The sequence below is a fragment of the Synchiropus splendidus genome, chromosome 1, assembly GCF_027744825.2.
Source record: "Synchiropus splendidus isolate RoL2022-P1 chromosome 1, RoL_Sspl_1.0, whole genome shotgun sequence".
NCBI lineage: Eukaryota > Metazoa > Chordata > Actinopteri > Syngnathiformes > Callionymidae > Synchiropus > Synchiropus splendidus.
The window spans coordinates 66,301,196-66,324,064 of NC_071334.1; the positions used below are offsets into that span (position 1 = coordinate 66,301,196).

The 22,869-nt window shown below is 40.3% G+C and overlaps 1 protein-coding gene across 3 annotated transcripts in view; it reads right to left on the reverse strand.

Annotated features, from left to right (window-relative positions):
• The window catches only part of LOC128752860 (gamma-aminobutyric acid receptor subunit beta-3-like), a 65,865-nt gene that overhangs the window by 4,387 nt on the left and 38,609 nt on the right, over nucleotides 1-22,869 (reverse strand). For 2 of the 3 annotated variants that reach the window (XM_053854547.1, XM_053854549.1), the window contains 6 exons: nucleotides 19,824-20,044; nucleotides 15,868-15,950; nucleotides 13,175-13,312; nucleotides 8,534-8,686; nucleotides 1,019-1,263; nucleotides 764-832 (listed from right to left, as the gene is read on the reverse strand). In XM_053854547.1, the coding sequence (XP_053710522.1) occupies nucleotides 764-832; nucleotides 1,019-1,263; nucleotides 8,534-8,686; nucleotides 13,175-13,312; nucleotides 15,868-15,950; nucleotides 19,824-20,044 (909 nt within the window). The remainder of the gene's footprint in view (nucleotides 1-763; nucleotides 833-1,018; nucleotides 1,264-8,533; nucleotides 8,687-13,174; nucleotides 13,313-15,867; nucleotides 15,951-19,823; nucleotides 20,045-22,869) is intronic. The other variant, XM_053854548.1, reaches the window with a different exon arrangement.

Sequence of the window (22,869 nt, forward strand, 5' to 3'; positions counted from 1 at the left end):
CACCACAGGTGAGTGGAAAAGGTTGCGATGAAACCTTTGAGACTCGGTGAGATGCGGATGTCATGTCATGCACGTCTGGGCGAATGAAAGGATATTATAGAGTGTAATATTTCATTCTTTGCTATCTCAAGGGCTTTGACTTTTTGTCCCCCAAATATTTACTGATGGCTACTGTTTTCCCCTTCTTTTATTTTTACATTAATGTATTTTTATTCAGGTAGAAATCCTTTTTTCATTGACTCAATTAGGAAATTAATATCTTCTTTTATTTTCATAATGTTGCAGGATAATGCAGTGACCATATGTCTCATTTCACGGTATTCTCATAAAATGGATGATTCATTTTTCAAAAACCCACTTCATTGGATTTGATTTGTACATGGTGTGGTCATCCGAACTAAATCTCTGTCAAACCTTTGGACATTTGTGTGCAAACATGTAGAACTTAAACAGACATCTATAAGGATTAAAAATCCAAACTTTTGTAAATGCTGAACCGTATGATAGTAATGATATGAAAACCAGAGATGTATTTTTTGTGACAATTCAGAGACAATATTTGTGAAGATCTGCAGAGAGCATGCACCGGCGAGAGATAAGATAGAGTGCAGTTGAACATGATTTTATCAGTTCTATCCAACAACTGGAGATGAATGAGCCGTTGAATGGAAATGTTCATTCCATGAGTGGGGAGGACGCTGTGCAGATACACATCCACGTCAGCTGATGGGCGATGTGAGCTACATCACTTTAAAGGACTCACCGAGCGCGAGTGGCGCAGACCTCTAATCTGATTGGACCGCTTTAGGGAGGCGGTCCTACTACCTGCCTCCTGAGAAGATGGAAATGTTCAGCCACATGTAGAATACCTGGAAGCTGCTGTGACTTGTAAGAGTAGTTAATCTACGGCGATGACTCGATCTGCTGCACTGTAACTACTGTCCATGTTGAGTCGTGCCTCTGACACCTGCTGAATGTTAAACATTTTCCTCAGCAAGTGTGCACCATGCTCACTCACCCTCGCGGCGTCATATTTTGCCCTCTCGTTGTTGGCCTTCTCTGCTTTCTCCGCCAGCTTCTTCTGCATCTGCGGCCCTCGTCCGAAAAAGATGTAGTTGACGAAAGCGTACTCCAGGAGTGCCAGGAAGACCATGACGAAGCAGCCCATAAGGTACATGTCGATGGCCTTGACGTATGGGATTTTGGGCAGCGTTTCCCTCAAGTGTGTGTTGATTGTGGTCATGGTCAGCACCGTGGTGATTCCTGGAAAAATATTACATGTGGTCAACAGCCAGGCAAAGTCCAGCTACTGAGTGATTTGTGGGTTTGGAAAAAAAATACATTGCAGTCACTTGACTGGACAGATGACCACGAGTGAAAGTGCGGTAGTTTTGCTTTGTCGTGATGTGATAGTCGGAGTGATGTCCAGCTCTTCTAATGTTACGAGAGGTTTATGGGAGAAGCATCATTTTTATTTTTTTCCCCTGATGCATCTCTTTATTGATTTCCACACAATACAATAGCAGAAATCAATACTTTGATGCAACATATTCAAAATGACTTTCATTCACCCCCCAGACACTCATAACATAATTTAATAAATAAATAATAATAAAAAAGTCTATAAAGCCATAAACATTTTTTTCATATTTTGGAAAAAATATTTATGGCTTTATAGACTTTTTTATATGTTAGAAAAAACATATTCAGTTGTGATTTAATGGACTTGGAATGATGTCATAAAAGCAGCAGGGTATAAATTTAAATTATAAGGTTATAAGATTTTGGTTTTCCAATAATTTGGCCACTCAGTTGCAAAACTATATCGAAGAAACAAACAAACAAACAAACAAAAAAACCTGTGGACACCCTCACATACAGTGAAGTAGTGACCCCCCTCAGACTTCCACCCAGTGAGCGCTACATCACTAAGAAATTGTTTTTAGAGATGACCTCCAGGGTCTTGTAAGGTTAGGTAGTTGATCTTTGATGCATCAGGAAGTTAGATTCTGATATAATATTCATAAATATGTTGTAAATGTTAGATTCCTGAAGAGTTTACGTCTTTATAGTCCTGGATATGAATCCAAATAAACTGAGAAGGCACGTGCACAGACATTTGATCAAACCAGAAAAAAGGGCACGCATTGCAAAAAAAATACATGATCACTCCAATAATCAAACTCCAAACATAAGAACATAAAGCTGTTGGTTCACGTCCAGTCTAAGTCTTTTAAATTGCATTTTGCCCTGAGCCAGTTTGAAATATTTAGTGAGTTTTTTCCCCCCAAACCGTGTCAATACTGTGGCTGAGGAGGATCGCTCAAACACATGGCTGTTTACCCGGCTGATGCTGTAGGTGGGAGGAGCCGCTTGACAGCTGCACGGCACGACATGAGGAGAATTGAGAAGGGCCATGATGCAGGCTTGTGAGCCCTACATGAGCCACGCACGAACTCAAATAAATACATTTTGGATGACTAATTTTTTTTTTCCGCAAGAATTTAGGAATGGAGAAAAGAGGGGTGACTTTTCTCTTGCAAGGAAAAGGGTCTGGTGCTCGAGCATCAGCATGTCCCTGATACTAAATGACAACATATCTACAAGTGGGTCAGGATTTTCCTGAAACAATAATAATTTGGCATCTTACTACTCATGACGGATTCCGGCAGGTTTATAAAGTGCCCATTCATCTGACCTGACTGATAAGTGATGCTAGTGGCTGCATTAAGGTTGGCTGTTTCTTATTAGCTGTGGCCAGTTTGCTCTTTTTGTCTGAGGAAATCTGTTTTCTTTCCTCAGAAATGGACCGACTTACTTTATCTGTCCCTGTAATGGGATGACTAATAAGGAAAGATTGACATCATAGAAGACGCACCGCATATACTGCCTCATCCTCTTTGACCTTGAGGTCAGGATGGCAAGAAAACTCCAACAGAAGTGTTACTATAGAAACAGAGAGTTTCCTTCAGAAGGCGTGTTTGTTCTGTGGCTACTTCCCTTCCGCTCATTAACAGAGGGATCGATTCAATTATCTTGCACTTGGGCTTCATTGTTGTTGAAATGAAGATGGAGTGAATAAAACATTTAGCTCACATTTAGTTGCATGAAATCACCCCTTCCTCTAGGTGTGTGCGTAACCTCTGCTTCATTGAAATTCAAAGGTCTGCCTGGAAAACCGCCGCTGCCCCGGTGGTCATCATGCAGAAATAACTCATTAGAATAGCGCGGCGTGAACCTCGCCCCGAGCTCCCGCTAACCTTAACCATTAGGGGTAACTAATATTTTCTGCCGTCTCACAGTCAAGGCACCTCGTGCGTTTCTGCGCCTCAAGAAAAAAAAGATGTATACATCGGCATAAATGAGAGGAAATTGAATTGCCGGCCGGACTTTCCCTGGTGTAAGCATGCAGCAAATAGAGGCTTGTCACGTCCGTGCAAAGCCGACCTCAGACAATCTTATCTCATTATAGAAATATGGCGCTCATATCTGCAGCGCTCTGTCTGACCACGCTGGAAATAAATGGAGCCCATCAGTCGCTCGGTGGGCCGTGCACCGCTTTAGTGGTGTGTGTGCGCCATAAAACACAGCACGGGACACAGAGCAGTCACAGGGTTCGGAAGGAGGGGGCCGGATAAGTAAGGTCAAGCTCGCCCTTAGTGTGATTCATTGGCACATTACAAGGCTAACAGAATGTGTGTGTGTTGTCCGACACTGCGGTGAGGTGTCACCTGGCCCGCGAAGGCTCCGTGTCACTGCACCTTTGGCTTGTGATTGGACTAGATTCTCTCTTTTTTTTCTCCTCGACAACCATCCTCATAGGTCTTCTCTCAGTCATGCCATTACTCTCAGTCCATCCTCTCTTCCTCCATTTTTTTTTTCACCCACCTTCGCTCCATGTTTGGACAATTTAATCAAGAGGGCCGACGCTCATGGGCTTCCCTCGTTTTTCATCACACCATTACTATCTCTAGGGAGAAATATAGTTTTATCGGGTTTCTCCTGCGTGGTCTTTCCCTATCTCACTCCCTCCATCTGTGGCGTCCCATTGTTGCTCCCTCTCCCTTCACTCTTTCCTATCACCCTCTTTTCAATCGCCTTTATCTTTATTTTCACCCCCATATCCTGCCATTTCTCCGCAGCGCTCTCCCTCTTTCAGCTGCCCTTCCCCCAGGGCTGAACTTTCTCATCCGCCTTCTCAGGTTGAACAAAGGCACACCGCAATCAAGTCTCGTCCTCTAATCACAGCACATAATAATAATTAAAAAAAAAAAGTTATCATGTAGGAGGCAATAAAACCTGTGGGATGCCAGTGCATGTTAATTGTGAGAACACGCTCAGAGGTGATAAATCAGAAAAAGTATTTATAGCATGTGTCCACTGCAGTGTCTGCTGGCTCACAGATCAAAAACCATGAGGCTAAATCTATACACACTCACAAGTATGGAGTTGTGTTAGAGAAAAAGGGGGTCAAACTTGGTCATGCAAATCGAAGTCAGGGGACATTCACAGTTCACAAGCGCAGTTTCCTATTTCCTCCTGGTTTTCATCCAAGTCCCATCTGTCTCTAGCTCTCTGTTTCAGTTTCTGAAGGTTCAAATGAATTGTGGACATCCTGCGATGTCAGCTGTCTTCGGGAGTCACACCAAAACACACCGGAGGAGAGGAGGTTTTTGGTGCTCTCATGTTGTGATGTCATCGGACCATCATCATCCAAAACGCCAAAATGAATGACATTTTACTTTTAAAACAAAAGTGAGACACATTTGGCAAAAATACCTTTCGAACCTTTTGCTGTATTTAAAACGTGAGGTTTAAAGCTTAACACAGTATGAGTGTTAACAGCAATTAACATTTATTTAATATTTTTTAAATATTGATATGAATGACTATTTCATTCATTTATGCAACCCAACTATGTTTGTCTCTTGTGGGCAATATAAGATTTATTATAAAATAACATAAATACTCCTCAGCTTAAGGTGCATGTGGCACATGCCTTCAGTGGCATCATTTTTATTTTAGCATTGTTTCATCAGTTAGCCTCAACATTCTATTTTACATTACATTACAGTAGGTTTTAGGGTGTTATTATTATATATTTATTATATATTATATATAGATTTTTTTTCTTTATTTACATTAATCTCTATTGATCTTCCACAGACTGCCCTTTGTCTTCTCTAGGTTCTCGGCCAGAGAAGCCTAGACAGAAAAGCAACAGTCTGCAGTTGGACTTTACATTTGTGACTCGAGGTTTCTCATTTGCTCATTTTATGCGACAGTATTCCAAACATAAACTGAGGTGAGTGATGCGCGATTACAGCAGGTACACAGGTTGAGCAAATTTCCATGCTCTTCATAAAATGTTGAAGGTCAACCCAGCTGGACAACTGCTTGGAACTAGATTGAAAAAAGGTGAGAAATCCTTTTTTTCTTTTTGTTTTTTGCTGCCCTGCTGAATACTAAATAAATAACTATTTATTTATTTATTTGTTTTTCAATAAACCTACACTTTAACGCACCAAACACACTGCATGTCGGAGAATCCCATAAGTGACTCTCATGTCTCCTGAACAGGCATAACATCATTGTAGAAGCAAGACACTCAGTTATGCATCAGGAAAGGAAGAGTTAAAAACAACTTCACCATTCTTCCAGTCTTTTGAACTGTGATTTTGACACAGCAAATGCAATCTTTTAGACAATGAATGTAAGGCAGCAGGAACTAGACCATTACATGTTTCATGAACGAGTCAGAGTGACTTTTTTTATTATTGTTTTTTACACTTCCATCTATTTTCAATCTTAGTTTTAAGGGTAACGAATAAACAGCCTGTCTATAATTATTTAGATGTCTTGGCGCCCCATTACCCGCGATCAATCTCCTGCCACTGGCCCACAAATGATAAAATCTGTAGGAACGTATTTACTGTCTTTAAGCACCACAGAGCCCCTCACAGGTCTCACAGTCAACTGTGAGGTGCGTCCACCATTGGACCCACAGCGCCTCTGTCGAAGCTACTGCTAATGCCTACACCTTAAATGTTCATCTAACACGATTAAGAACAGAAAGTATGACTGCAGTAAATGGGTTTCAAGGCGGAAGAGGTCATTTATAACTTTGGAATCCTTCGGAATTGCTCGGGAAAATGAGATTCTCCTTTAAACAATTCAATTGTTTGCCTGCTGCCTCCTCGAATTGATTCCTGCTTGATCATTAGGCCGCTCTTACTGGCAGGTTGGTCGGCAACAAAAGGATCTCGGCTGCTCGCAGGCGTCCACCATTAAGGTTTGTGAAAGCTCTTAATGATCCATCAGCACCGGTGGGAGAACCTCTGCTGGGCCCTTGGCTTCGGAGACACATACCGGATATTGCAGGACTTCACGTCTGGCAAACACACACGCGGTAATCGCCACATATTGCATGTAAGAGCAAATGTCTCTCTGTCTATCTGTCTATCTGTCTGTCTATCTATCTATCTATCTATGTATCTATCTACAGTATGTATCTATCTATCTATCTATCTATCTGTATATCTATCTATCTGTCTGTCTATCTGTCTGTCTGTCTGTCTATCTATCTATCTATCTATCTATCTATCTATCTATCTATCTATCTATCTATCTATCTGTATATCTATCTATCTGTCTGTCTATCTGTCTGTCTGTCTGTCTATCTAACTGTCTGTCTGTCTGTCTATCTATCTACAGTATCTATCTATCTATCTATCTATCTGTCTGTCTGTCTGTCTGTCTGTCTGTCTGTCTGTCTGTCTATCTATCTATCCGTCTGTCTGTCTGTCTGTCTGTCTATCTATCTATCTGTCTGTCTGTCTGTCTGTCTGTCTGTCTGTCTGTCTATCTAACTGTCTGTCTGTTTGTCTGTCTATTTATCTACAGTATCTATCTATCTGTCTGTCTGTCTGTCTGTCTGTCTATCTATCTATCTATCTATCTATCTATCTATCTATCTATCTATCTATCTATCTGTCTGTCTGTCTGTCTGTCTGTCTGTCTGTCTGTCTTTCTGTCTATCTATCCGTCTGTCTGTCTGTCTGTCTGTCTATCTATCTATCTATCTATCTATCTGTCTGTCTGTCTGTCTGTCTGTCTGTCTATCTAACTGTCTGTCTGTTTGTCTGTCTATTTATCTACAGTATCTATCTATCTGTCTGTCTGTCTGTCTGTCTATCTATCTATCTATCTATCTGTCTGTCTGTCTGTCTGTCTGTCTGTCTATCTAACTGTCTGTCTGTTTGTCTGTCTATTTATCTACAGTATCTATCTATCTGTCTGTTTGTCTGTCTGTCTATCTATCTATCTATCTATCTATCTATCTATCTATCTATCTATCTATCTATCTATCTGTCTGTCTGTCTGTCTGTCTGTCTGTCTATCTAACTGTCTGTCTGTTTGTCTGTCTATTTATCTACAGTATCTATCTATCTGTCTACAGTATCTATCTATATCTGCTTGACTTGCTACAAAAGTGGACTGACATGCTGTGAGTATGGTGGCTCTTATGGGAACTGCCCTCTCGCACAAGGGCCTGGTTGGTAGTTCAGACTTGTCAATTCCGAAGGCGCTTTTGCGATGACAGTGAAATTCTCAAAGGAAGTAATGGCATGCAAAGTGGCCGACTATGACTTTTTTCATCAGACACAAGGGACCAATGTGACAGCAAGGCTTCAAAGGTGGCGCTTCACCGTTACAGTTCTACCATCACAGTCACCTGGTGAATTAGTAATGAGCTTTAAACTACCGCTATGCAAATGTCCGTCTTAATGACCTGTGTTCCAAAAAGATCTAATTAGCTATCCTCATGCATAAGTGTTTATTTTTAGCCTTTTTGTGGTACTTCATTACGGCTACAATTGTGTGTAAGAGGCCTGGTTCTTTTGGAGGCACAGAAATTTCTTTAAAATATTTTGCTAACTTATGACAAAGCTCAATGAGACACCTGAGAAGAAATAAAAACGTAATTTCTTGCATCTGTTGAGCTCACCACATAATATTTATTGTAAGTTTTTGTTTGCATTTGGGAAAAACCATGTGTCAATAAACTTTATATAAACATTCTTCACTGCTACCACAAAAATGCATGTGTAGTTGGAATCCAATCAAACAATTGAATGATCCTGACAGTTTAGTTAGAGAAATTAATTTGTAAAAAGTCCACAAAACCAATCCAAAAAAACAAAAAATCCACCAATTGAGACCCTGGATTAGAGACGCAATGTATTTTTAGCTCTTGCATGCTTCCACGGGACCATCTCAACTTTAAAACCCAGCAAATAATCCAGTTTGTTCTAAGTCAAGGTCGTGAATTCATGCTTTCCATACAGAGGGGAGAGCATGAATCCAAAAGCTTTCAATGCTATTGAAATATGATTTATTACTATAACCAAGACATGCTCCCTAGAAACAGCATTGCACTCAAATTATTCAGTGTCACTTTCTAGAAATGTCTGAATAAAGTCTGAAGGAAGCTTGGCCTCTTCTGTGAAAGCCAGAAAGAAGCAATTCTCACCGAGAGCCACTCTGGCTGCCGATGCATCATAGTTGATCCAGAAGGAGACCCAGGAGAGGATGGTAATCAGGATGGATGGCATGTATGTCTGGAGGATGAAGTAACCGATGTTCCTCTTAAGCTTAAAGCTGAGCGACAGACGAGGGTAGGCACCTGTGGGAAACCAAAAAAAAGACATTTACAATGACATTGAAAACATCTAAAAAGTGACTTTTTAAGGAAAAGGCAGCAACACCTGATGATTTTGTTCCCATGGATGGATTGCCATGGCAACAAGTATTTCATTCACTAAAGCCTCACTCCATTACAGTGTGACAATAATAAGGTGAAAATTTTTGCACATTTTTATTTATCAAACCTGTACATAATTCAAGATGAGGGATCCAGCGCAACAGCAGCAAAAACTCAATCTCCAGGCAACATCAGGCAACAGCTAGTAAGAAAAACTGCACAGTGATGCGCATGATTTCTCATCAATCTGCCTCATACTTCTCTCAAATTGAATCTAAGGGTCGTTACGCTTTCTATTCTTAGCACTTTTCCATCTTCCATCCCATACTGGAGGGTAAGTTGGGGCCATTACACTGAAATTTCCAATCCGTGGGTTTCTTCCAAAGCTACTTGGACTGGCAGTGAGCCCAGTCACTGGGAGCGTGTTGCATTTTTCATTCTAAAATTGGTCAGACAACAAGCCATCTAGACGACAGTTATTGTGACAGACCAACATGCAAACAATATTTGAGTAGTAAGGTATTTCTTCAGTCTATTGATCATTGTTTACCGGGCTGAACTTGACATCAAAGCTAGGGTTTGGAGTTAAATTATTCCTGGTATATTTGGCACATCACGTCGGAAGTCTTCACATTAACTTCTTCACAGCATTAATATGGAAATAGACTGTCACGCTTCCAAAAATATCACAACAGACTGTCGCAGGTCTTAAAATATCACGTTCACTTCCTTTAATGCTTCCTTAAAGGCATCTCTACTCAGACTCACGCTGGCTTCATCTCCGTGGTAACAGATGCAGGACTGGTTTAAGTAAAGTAAGACCGAGATCTGTGCGCGCGTGTGTGTGTGGGGATGTGGGGGTGTATAACGATACTGGCTGTAACTGCTACAACAAACAACATCTGTGAGTGGGTGGAACGGCATGTGTGAGGTTGAGGAGGAGAGGGTGAAAGAGGAGTTGACAGCATGAAGGGATGGTTACAAAAGTTGAATTCATGATGACAGGAAAACAATAGACGCAAGGTGTGTGTGTGACTGCATAGCTTCACTTGTGGGGACCACATCTTGAAAACACACCTACTTGTGGGGACATTCTGCTTAGGGGGACATTTTGGCCGGCGTCCACACAGTTAAGCCCCGATTTGAGGTTCAAAACTTCAAAATGACTGCGGTATCACGATTGGTTTTAAGTTGGTTCAGATTCCTGGTTAAGGCTAGCCATGTTTTGGATGGTTAGGGTTCGGGGGAGAGGCTGGGGAAGCATAATGGCAATGAGCAGTCCTCAGAATGTTAGAGATGTGAGTGCCTGTTACCGTACTTTGTGAGAAGTGTGATGAGATTTTAGAGGAGTGAGGACATTTTTGGGAATTGAAGAAACTTAGTGTTGCTTAGAGACACTTAATTCAACACCTAATTCAACCCTCAGTTTGATTATTAAAACTTCATAATAACTAGATCATAATGAGATGAAAGTGTGGTTAGGAGTTGACATTAATATTAATCTCTGAGTGAAATCTGATCAATACAATAAGCATCATTGTGTAACGTGTTTAATATTCTTTTGTCACTGCAGTAAATACAGATCATATTGCTTCAAACTGTAAACATTCATGTAAAATCTATTCCACTATAATAGTTCATTTTATAGTTAACAATAGCTGCTGTTGGAATATGAACACAAATAATGAAAGATTGGTGACAAAACAATGTTTTTCTCTTACAGGGATCAACGGCTGTACATTGACAATGCAGGGATTCTACTACAACAAAAGGCATTCTGTGAGTGCTACGTGACGCAGCAAGCACTACAAACTGCCCCTGCCTCTATCGCAACAGTTTGCGTTTTAAGGCAGACAAAACTTTGCAATTCGCTGGAGATACTTTACACTAATTTTCCAGCGAATAATCTGTAACTGTTGGTCATCGTGCAGAATTTACCAGTCACAAAAAGAAGAGTGCAAAGCAAAAACATTTACAAAAAACTGAACCACATTTACATTTGTTTTTTCTACTTTTCTTTTTAATAGTCATTTGACCTTCAGGGACACCATACTTTTTCAATAACTTAAGTGACTATGATTTTGTTTTCAACAGAAAACCTTATCAATGCATTTTTTTTGATGAGGTTGAGGCAAGCGATCTTTCAAAAATGATAAAGCTATTCACAGAAAGAACGTGAAATAAAAAGCATAAATGGAAGGAGAAACAAAGATATATATATATATATATATATATATATATATATATATATATATATATATATATATATATATATATATATATATAGATAGATAGATAGATATATGTTTGTGTGTGTTTTTATGCCATGTGATTCCAAGAAAACCTGATCATTAAGGAGAGTCGGCAGGGAGACGCTGACGTGCTTCACAGATCTAGCCAAAGCCAGCGCAGCCAACCGCTAGATACTTAACTTTAATAGTTGCTACCCACCCAAGGGACACTCTCCGTTGTTTGGTGCATTCAGGTGGGTTTACTCTCACGAAAGCAAAGACACACGTGCTGCTCTGTGTGGATGATGAGGAACGCAATGCAGCACGACACTCTGAGCGCAGAGATAAGGAGAGAATGAATACGATGCACATGATGCAAAGGGGCGAAGGCTCAGACACTGGTGGGAGGGAGCAAAACACTGCAATGGCTTTGTTGTAAACAGCAAACAATAAAAAGATGCCCTTTAAAAGAGTGGGCGGGGCATTCCCTCGTCTCGTCTAAATGAAAACTAACAAATGTCACGCAGCTTTTACGGATGAAAGCAGCGACGTCTCTGCTGGCCAGGTTCTATGACTGCCATGTCTTGGACTGGTCAATAAACCTAAAAAAAGACACACGACTTCAAGCCACAGAGTTGATCAATGAACCAAGTTAGCAAAGTAATTACGGCAGTGGAATGCAAGGGTGCAAATGTCACTTGACAAATTACTTTCAAGTGTCACCCTTATTAACCGCCCCGAGACATGAAACCCTCAAACCAAAACCCCTATAAATAAAGTTTGATTGATGTGGTTCACAACAGTGGTTAGCGACAGCAGCTACGTCGGGAGATTTACGCGGCCAGCGCTCCAGTTTGCATCTGGTCTTTGCGAGCGTCCGTGCTTTAAGCTGGATCAATACATATTCATTAGGTGTTTGGAGGAGGGATCGGACCTGCTGGAGGCCAGAGAAATGCTGCTAATGGGCTGCTTTAAGCTGTGATTCTTCTGCTTATGTCACTGTGCAAATACACTGGGGTGTTTGAAATGGCTTTCAAAACCAAGAAATTCAATGTGATTTAAGGACATAAAATGATGCAGGGGTCCTGATGGAGTGTCCAGTAAATAAGCGCATTGATTTACCGATTGATTTGGCAGTCTATCTGAACCCAAACGCAACATCTTGACTTGTTGTTATGGGTGTGCTTCTGCAGCGTCCTTGCATCATCCACTTCCATAAACTACCTCAAAGACTCCCCACAACAACCGATTAGAATCAAATACAACACAGCACAAGGCACTTGTGGATTTTGGCCTTGGTATATTTATGGAAATTCATGAAATATATTCATTAAATGTCTTATCATTGCACATTTTGGAGATTATATCATAACTAACAAATATTTATTCTCAGAGTGGATCAAGGTTGTTTAGAGGGGGAGGAAGAGACTGACTGCAAAGAATGTGCGGAGGAAACAACCCCATTGTTTTCGGTGGGGAATCTCACAGCTCCACAACACCAAGGATGGATAGCAGCTCTCCATTTTCTGATCATGGCATTTCATGGAAGAGTGTCCTTCTTCTAAGAGCTCAGAAGGTGGCGCTCTTAATTTGAAATTGTTGTGAGGTTTCATTGAAATAGAGGCCATCTAGAGGCCCCTGAAAATGAGGGAACTGTTTCATGAAACCTCATCAACTCTTCAGCACTACTTTCTGACACACGAAAAAAGCATGGGAAAAGGTACATGTACAAGATAAGCACATGATCTGGTGAAGAGACAAGAAATGCTATATATATATAGCATATATATACATATAGCTATATATATATATATATATATATATACACGGAAAACAATAAATCAAATACTGACTGAAACTAAAAGACAGCGATGGAGCAGAATTTTGTATATATATATATATATATATATATATGTATATATAATTCAAACTCTTGTTGAAAGTTGTGTAAGCGGTGAGTGAAGACGTGGACCTGAGACTATGTCTCGTTTTCACAAGGGTGGGGCAGTCATGGATGAAACATTTCATTGGCATCCTTTTAGTAGAGTGTACTTCCTGAAACATTTGAGCGTCTGAGTAATGCAGCTGCTCAGCAACTCAGTCATCAAAAATTAAATTAGCGTATCTCTATTGGTATATGCTCAGAAGGGTAGTGTATCTATATATATATCGTACTTACCTGTGGAAAATACTACGTTCCTGGAAACCAGCTTGTAATCGACGATGGAAAATTGAGGCAACTCAATCCTCGTCACCCCAGTAACGGCAGACTCGCCTCCCTTCCAGTAGAATTCGATGTCATCTGTGGTGTAGCCATCTGTAGGAGAAAAGGCACACACCAAGGTGTAACCATCTGTCAATCCATCATTAGGGATTGAGTTATGCGGTGTCTGAGGTCTGCCAACTGGGCTGTCGATGGAGTCGCCCCAGGAAAAAGAAAAGCCTTTGATGTTCCCAGAACCAGACGTCGCTTTTACAGAAGTCACCTGAGTTAATGAGGTCGTTGAAGTCCATACAGTGAAGTAAAATTGCGATGTTATTTGGTTTTGTATGTACAACAACGTAAAAGCTCTTGTTAATAAAATAAATATATGTATAATGGAAAAATCTATTTAACTATCTATCTATTTATCTATCTATCTATCTATCTATCTATCTATCTATCTATCTATCTATCTATCTATCTATCTATCTATCTATCTATCTATCTATCTATCTATCTATCTATCTATCTATCTATCTATCTGTCTATTGTCTATCTATCCATCCATCCAGCCATCATTCATCCATCATTAATCCATCTCTCTATCCATCCATCTATTCATCCATCCATCCATCCAGCCATCATCCATCCATCTATCTATCCAGCATCATCCTCTATCTATCTGTCTGTCTATCTATCTATCTATCTATCTATCTATCTATCTATCTATCTATCTATCTATCTATCTATCTATCTATCTGTCTATCTATCTATCCATCTATCTATCCAGCCATCATCCATGCATCTATCTATCTTTTGTCTGATCGCGTTAAACTTCTGACAAACAAAATAAGGAAAAAAGAACGCGGACAAAGCTCAAAGTGAAACTCAGTGCTAAGCATGATTTACAGTTTATCTCAATCACTTTGATGTGTTTCTCAGATCAGAATTGACATCCTCAAAACCACTTGTTCAATCTGTACATCATTGTGCCACCTGTGCACCTGAGAAAAGCAGTTTCTCACGTCTTCGCTCAGGTTACAAATACTTTAGTGCATTCATGCAAATTCTCTGCTGTTTTCTAATAGTCCCGCTCCTCACAACATTTAGGCTTCAGTTCATGGCATAACTGCTTCTGTGCTAAATGGTTGATCATGTGGTCATTTGTCAATCATATTTCTATACACTCCCATTAAGTCTGTCCAGAATTTGTTCATTGCAGCCAGGTGGGTCTTGACTTTTTCCAATGAAAGGACATGCGTGAAGCATGAGATAAAATAATTTGATTGAGCACATACTGATGATTGAGGAATCTTCTCAGGATGGAGATGGAAAGCATATGATCCTCAGACACACACACAGATGACCTTGCTGTCATGGATGCTGCATGTGTTTACGTCACAGCAGATACCTCTAGCGGCTGGATAAGACACTATAAAAGATCCCATGCTGCATTTTTGGGGCCAAAACTACATTAACATTTGGAAGTGTAGGAAGACTGAAATGAAATTATTTAGTAAAAGATTATCCTGCCCTTGTATTTCTACTTTTTTCTCCTTTTTTTCTCCTTTGTGCTGCTCCAGTCTTTTCCTTTCTATATCAATAACGTGGTCTGTCAACAAATTACAGGAGAGTAAAAACAAGTAAATGCGAGTCAATCTCCCACATAAGGTGTAACATACAAATATACAAACTTTCATCAAAACTATATGCATCACACACATCAAAACGTCACTGTTAAGCTGACAACATGACTAAGCAATTTGACTGTCTTGTCCGTACACAATGACACAAGGGCTTGACATTCTGAAGGCTCTGTTCATTGACACTGAGATTTACTTTTGAGAGACGGATTAAGGCTTTTGAGCAGGAGCCTGGATTTTGCTGGCGATCCACGCGGTTCTGCAATTTCCTCACTAATTGTTTTGAGAAATGCACTTTCTGTTTTGCCAATAGCAAGAATGGTTCGAGAAATGTACCAAAGCCACTGAGAAAAACTGTAATTTCCAGGCAACTCAGCGATCCAGGAGCATGTCAGTGCTTTACACGATCAAATTCAACATCACTAATTATTCTGTCACTGATAACTCAGTTTTCACAGTCAAAGACATGACATCACTTCTTATTTATTGCAGTCCTGGTTCAGAAATATTACGCTTACATCTATTTCGGAATCAAACACCAGCCATGAAGTTTATTTTAGGCCCAAACCGTGCGGCGTCTTTCACAGATAAGATAACTCCTTTGATAGAGACTTGAGACACAAATGTTGAAAGACATGTGATATTTCAATATTACTAGAGCTATTTTTGCCCTCGCAAACATATTTGGCTATTTTTACATTTTGCTCCAGGGACACATTATCTTCATTTTTTCAATAACTCTTAGTCAACGTCATTATATAAGGGCTGACACATTCCATCTCAAGGTAGAGTTAGAGAGGTTTAACGTGAAAAAGTGGTGTTTGAGCAGCTTAAGCAACAACATAAAAATGCTCTATTTATTTTGAGGAAGTCGACCAGATGCATAACACCTCTAAGGAAAAAAAATACAGCTGGATTGATGCAGTTTCATGCAGAATGTAATGTTTCATATGCGACTGCATTGATTTTTTTTTGTTCCCATGTGCAGCATGTTGACACCAGGCGACATTACATGACTTTACTCACAGCTCTCTATCTCCAGAGTACAGTTCTGCTCATCCAGGGGATAGCGCCTGAGATCCATCATGCATGCTGCTGTCGTAGTTATCCTGCAGGAAAAGACACACGGGGAGGAAGAAGGGGGGCGGGGGGGAGCAGAATACATTTCAGCATCTGATTTACACACATTGTTTAGACAGGGAAGCAAAGCTGAGGCACCAAAATATTGCGCATCTGTGCACACAGAAAGAAAAATCATCGCATTTCTGGTATAGTGCAAGAATTATCTGTTTGCTGTTTAACTGGTCATGAGGTGCATCATAGGAGGGTACCACTGATTTCATCGCCATTTACTCAGTGTAAGAAGCAAATTCAGGAAAACTTTAGCTGCATGGTAGATAGCCACTGCATGTCTCTGTTCACTTAAGACTCAGATGAGGCAATGGAAACTCATTATGGGATGGTATTACACAGCTAAAATGATAACACTGGGAGTGAACTGCCTGTCTGCATCGGATTTCGATACGCATTACCTGTCTGCCTCTGCCGGCTTCACAGGAGTTCAGTTCTCAGCATCAACAATAGTCAGATTGCTGGGCAACAACTTTCTATTTCTTGTGGGCTTGGAATGTTGTTGAGCCAAAAACCCATCTTTGGATACATTAGAGTCCTGTAGCGAGTCACACCAGAAGGAATTACAAAACATGTATTTATTGAAGCACCTTTACAGGTTCAGGAGAGATAGAGCAGACTCCATTTTGACTAATAGAGGCACATTTATCATGTGCAAAAACTGCATCTTCACGTCTCCTCCAACCACAAACGCCCATCCACTTTCAACAAATGCCCTTACTTCTGCAGTTTGCAGATTAATTGTTGACATTTGTGCTTTGAAAAGAACAGCACACCTAATAGCTTGGATGGTGTTGAATGGAATTGTTGAAAATTCAAAGCCCATGTGGGCCACGTAGAATTTCTTATCAGGCGGTGGGTGTCAACCTCAGTCATCAGCATACAGGCATCGGCGAAACACACACTTTAGCCATAGGTCGACATCAGCTTTCTTACCACATGAAGAAAGACGTGCATCGTTGAAAACAAAAGCAAAAAAATCCCCTTAAAGTGACTCAACTTTTCCTCATTTGGTTTTGAAAATATCATCTTGGGGTGCAGAGGAGAAATCAACTGCCAAAACTGTGTTGCCGATACGTCAAAATACCCATTTCATCTATTACAGCCTTTTTCAGGACACATCCCCCTGTTCTTTCTGTAACTGAGGACTTTTTAATGTGTGTGCAAATGGATGTGTGTAAGCTGCGATGGACTGACAACCTCTCCTCTTGTCTGATGACTGCTGTAATTGGCTTCATCTCCCCATATCATGTTTTACAGGGAGACAATGACCACGGCCAGTGCTCCACATGGTACAGTATTATGCCACAGACTGAGTGACCTCAAAGTCTGTATTCATTAAGTCAAGCCTTGAGCTTGTTTTATCGTTCAGATCCAAATACTCTGGGACATTCAGCGTCTCCGTTAGTCGGCTAGAAACACATGAAAAGACAGGAAACAACAAATGTATGCAACAATATGATCAACCTCATGTGGGACCCTAATGATCAGGAACAACCCTCAAGACCAAATGTTCCTTTTAATAATAATAATAATAATGTTTGCACCTTTAATTCATCCTCAAGAAGTGCTGAGAATTCTTTGTTTTTCAATTAATTTTAGTCCTTCTACTATACAGTTAAAACAGAGTAAACTCACACAAATACTAAAACACCTCTCTCTTTCATAGGAAAATATGGATTTTGATCACAACGTTGAAAGGACACCTGCATTAAAAACCCAAGACATGAATGTCCATGTAGCCAATGTGAGATGGACACAGGATTACTATACTACTCGACTTTAGCTGCCAATTCTAAGCACCACGTGGCACATCTCTCTCTCTCTCAAGTTCATCTTTTGAAAGCATCCAGAGGTCTATAAGTAGCCCAAGAGGCTAAGTGCTATGAACTCCACTTGCATAATCAAGCAGAGGTGTATGAGTCTACAGACTGACAAGATACAAATACACAAACAGGCCACGGCGCTCACACGCACACACTTTGTTGGCTTGGCACTCTAATAATTCAAAGCATGCATTCATATTCATAGGTCACATAAACTCCTCTGAACCTTGAAAGATGAATAGAAATTCTAAACAAGGGCTTTATGACACAAATATCAAACAGCAGCTGCAAGCTTCATGTTGCATTAATGTGCCTTCATAGGTTTGATCACGGGTGCTCTCATATTCAAGATGTACTAGAGCGGGAGACTTTTATTAATCAACCAGCACGACAGAACAAATATCCTCATCCACATGGCCTCGGTAATGGAGTGAAGGTGTGGTCTGCCCAACATCTCAAAGACAATCTTCCAGGTGACATTCGCACAACGCAGTCTTTTGACACGAGGGAGAAATAGCCCTTCACTGGTTCCCAGGTGGATGACTGAGCCAGATGGAAAACCAGCAGCTCAATTACAGAAAACAACTTCAGCTGCTTGTATTTGTCGACCTTGGTTGGCTGACACATAGTTCTTGGCCATCGCTGAGGGTTGGACCACAGACTGTGGCAAACAGAATGATCATCACAAAGATCATCACAGTTACCATATGCAATCTTTTAGTCATTCTAATGACATTGTCAGTACATGGGCCGATAAATCCAGTTCCAGTAAACCAGGCCCATAGAAGAGCAGGAAGAATAGCAACCAAATTATGCTTCAATACATAGCTTTTCCAAGAAAACTCCACGATTAGGCCATTTATATAAAATGCTCAACAAAAAAAATGGCTATAAACACTAACATCTCATCTAATCTAAAAAAAAATACCTAAAAACAAATTGACTGAATTATTTTTTTTACTACATACTAATTTAAGATTCTTATAAGAAGAGCTCAACTATTTACTATGAAACTCACCAGTGTTAATAGTTAAAAATGCATGCAAGTGCGTAAAAAAATGCCTGGATGTTTCGAAGACTAGGGCTTGCATTGTTATTAATAAAAGGAAAAGAGAAAGTCTCATTCTACATCTGTCCTTAACTGGACTATTGTGAAACAGTGTCTACCTAAAAACTGGAGCTGCTGTAATGAAAATAAATCTAATTTCATTCCCACTTTCTGAGTTAATATAGTGCCTCAACAAATGGGACACACATTACAACCAAAAACAAAATGGAACAAGTGGACAACAGAAAGAGGACATGCTGTATACCGTGATAAACATGGAGATGGGGACAGTTGGGTGCCACTCCTGACAAGAAGCAGGACAGAAATCTGAACAACTCAACTCAAGAGTCTCAGCAGAGCACTTTCAGAAATCGGTACCAACTCAAAAACGTTTCAGCCGTCATATGCAGGCTCTTGCAGAAAAGCCAAAATAACAATACAATGATATGAAGTGGGCACTTCAGATTCACGGTATATTAAGGTGTGAGACCATGCACTTGATAATAAGGTTATGCATCTACTCTTGTGATCGGGATTTCCAGGTATCCCTTAGCATGAGTGGTAAAACAGCAGTGCAAAGGAAAAGATGGGGCTCCCTGGTAAAACTGTAACCACTGTGACCCAGAAACACATGAACAGTTCAGGAGTTTTTGATCTAGAAATAGCTTGTGAGTCATTTGCATGGCCTAAATATTGCTCATAGCATCATAACAACGTCAATAAATGGACTTCTGCTGAAAACATAATAATAACCAGAGGTGCTGGAGTAACATAGCAGCACCGCTGAAATGTAGGTCTTACGTTAATGACTCAACATCATTTTAGAGCAGGTTGCATAATTCCTCTGGTAATGCCTTTGACTCACTTAAAAAACACCTCATGTAGCGCACAGCAAGTCCCACGATATGATCAATGTAATTTTGGTGGATTTGACAGCCGGCATTATTTCAGATTCCAAGCCAAACTGCAGCACTCACCTGAGTCCATACAGAACTGTCCCATCGGGATGTAGGCGGATCATGCGGTTTTTGACAGTGACTCCATGGACGAATGACTTCTTGTCATTGAGGAAGTATGTGTCGGGGACCCAGAGCTGATCGGCGACCCTGTTATCCAGGGTCAAGTTGAGAGGGATTCCTACGTAGGCTAGACGTTTGTCTCGCCAGTATTGTTGAAAATACATTGTCAACGTGTAGTCCTGCGGAAAAAGAAGCAAAACACAGAAGGAAATTACAATCCGGCAGGAAAAGGCCCAGAACATTTTTGTCTCTGGCTAACTATAGTGAAGTCTAAGGTATTCACCCTGCCTTACATTACAATAATAATTTGAAAAAGGCGCATGTTTATTCGCTAAAACAATCATGACTTGGAATAGAAAGAAGTGATAAGAATGGGATAACCCGCTTTTGCGCGTTTTCTACATATTTCCAGTATGAAAAAGACACACAAAAGACACAAAAAGCTACATAACAATTCAACTAGAAAAGCACCAGAAGAGCACAGACCTTTAAGTTCTAATACTGTTTGACGCTTACATGAACAGCTCCTGTCAAGTCAGGCAGGATTTGAAATATTGAATAACATGTTGTGTTGGATGACTGGCTTCTCTCAGCTAACTTTATTACGTTCTAATTTGTAAAGTGGATGGCCGACATGTCCCGCAAGTCCACACATACGCCCCGCCACTGTCATTTATTTAATCCCGCCAACTGTCCTGAATCAGTTGCACTTTTACGTACTAGATATTTGACACCTGGCCTGACAGCTGAAGTGTGATTTTTTAGCAATACTAGTCTAAACTTGGGTCTGCCACCACTCTGACTACCTGATGCTGTAATGGATAAAGCCGCCAGTTCGAGTCCATGACAATTTACAGTTATTTTGTCATGATTTTGTCATCACATATTTTGGGTATTTTTTAACATGCTGATGCTTTGTGGATGTCTTTGTTGTCATTGGCTGCTGTAACATGTTGAATTTCCCCATTGTGGGAATAAAAAAAAATCTAATCCAAAACATTCATTCAGTCTCTTTTGATACCAATGGGGAAACATGCATAACACCACCAAAATCAAATCCCTTCTGACCAACTAACCCTGAAAGTCCATTATTTTTTACACCAAACAAACAAACCAAACCGGAATTAGAGACTGACACAAGCACGATGCTAGCCAAAACAGTGGCAACCATGAACGATTCATTCAAGTCAGATTGAACAGTGTCATGAATCTGGTGCAGATTTGGGTGTAATATCACACAGCTCATTCCCAAATAATGAGCGCTGCGTATAGAAACTCATTTACCTGCTGCTGCAGAAAAGAGCGCAGCTCTAGAAAAAAGTAACGCCAAGTCACACCATGACGTGGGATGACTGACTCATGCTGATGCTTCTTTTGTACTGGTGTTCATGCAAAACCTAACAGCCTCTTCATGTACTAACCATGTGGGAGGAAAGTGAAGTCTATTGGCTTTGGGTTTAACCTTAATGACACTTAATGCTTTGCAAAATGGCGATGAGCCAGCTGAATTGAATTCATGGTGTATGCATATTCCATTGTTGCACATTTCCGCTTTTAGGCTTCCTAATCGTGTTCTGTTGCTGTGGAGCTTCTACTGGGGATAAATGTGATTTGAATACATCATTGTGTATATTCTCTGGGGTCGCATCTCATTTGTTCATCTAATTGGCATTTTACATTTACACAAAATTGAATTCATAAAGCTTCAATCTCAAAGGATCTGTTGTCAAAAGAAGAACAATGGCAGGTCGTAGTGTTAAGGACAATTAGTTAATATGGTGCCCAAGTTTCGTTCAAGGTTTTGCTTTATTCTTTTACAGAATATTAAATATGCGCAGCTAAGCCTTATTGTTCATTCTATTTAATTAAAATCTAATATTGTGCTTCGTGATTTTCTTCATGTCAGTGGATCATCTATCACTGATCCAAAGTCAGCAGGCACAAAATTTGGCGGGGGAATCCACCGAGGAACCAAGTCATTAAGGCGGTGACAGATTTGATAGATAGCAACAAATGATGGTACCCAGTGCTGTTCTGTTATTTAAAAAACTGAATAGATGTTTTGAGCCCTTTACTGTAAGGCCTTCTTTTTTTTACACATTCTAAAGAAACCGACAAAGTACATGCAACTGTGACCAAAACTAAAATAAGTGTGGAACAGCCAATGGCAAATTTGGATTTGCTTTGCTTTGCTTTGCTTGGATGCTATTACTGTAAGAGTATGATGTTGCCTGATAGAATACAAGTCCTGAGAAACAGTCTTGGATACTATCACAATGAAAACAGTATCCTACAATGCTCGATAGGCAGTGAAGTTAGTTTCATGGGGAGGTTTCAGTGAGGTTTCATTGAACTTGTTGTTCCAAGCCAGAGATTATTCAGCAGATAGCGCCATGAAGTGGCCTGAGAATGAGGTTTCATGAAATCTCATCACCACATCAGCACCATTTTCAGAATGCATGAGAGTTATGAATTTGTAGTTTCAAACAGGCTTTTAGCTAGCCGGGCATCTGGGAGTCTGCAAAAAAAGAAAAAATGGATCCATCCATCTCAACCATAGCTTGGCCACAAGCCATATATCGGCGTAATCTGGCGGCTAAGTTACGGTCAACAATTGGGCGTCCATTTTTTCATGGTTTGCAGATGCCCAGACGCCCCCCTAGCAAAAAGCCTGGTTTCAAATATCTCTACTTACCATACAGCACATATTAAAATGATCAATGTTCAGCTCATTTATTAGAGATATGCCAAAAAGCAGCTCTAAATCCTGCTGCTTACGTTCCCATTTCCTGTGCCTTCTCTATGAAACCATCCTGAGCCCAAAAAAAATTCAGCAAATGCCGACATCAGACGAGAAAAATCTCTGAATCAATAGTTTCACTTGCTAATACAGTCTTCAGTAAGAAGTTGTTTAGACAATAGCCTCTGTGAGGATGCTCTTGTCTTGTGGGTTTAACCCTGTCAAGGAGACGGTTGAGCAAATTTTACCTAAAGACTGGAAGCA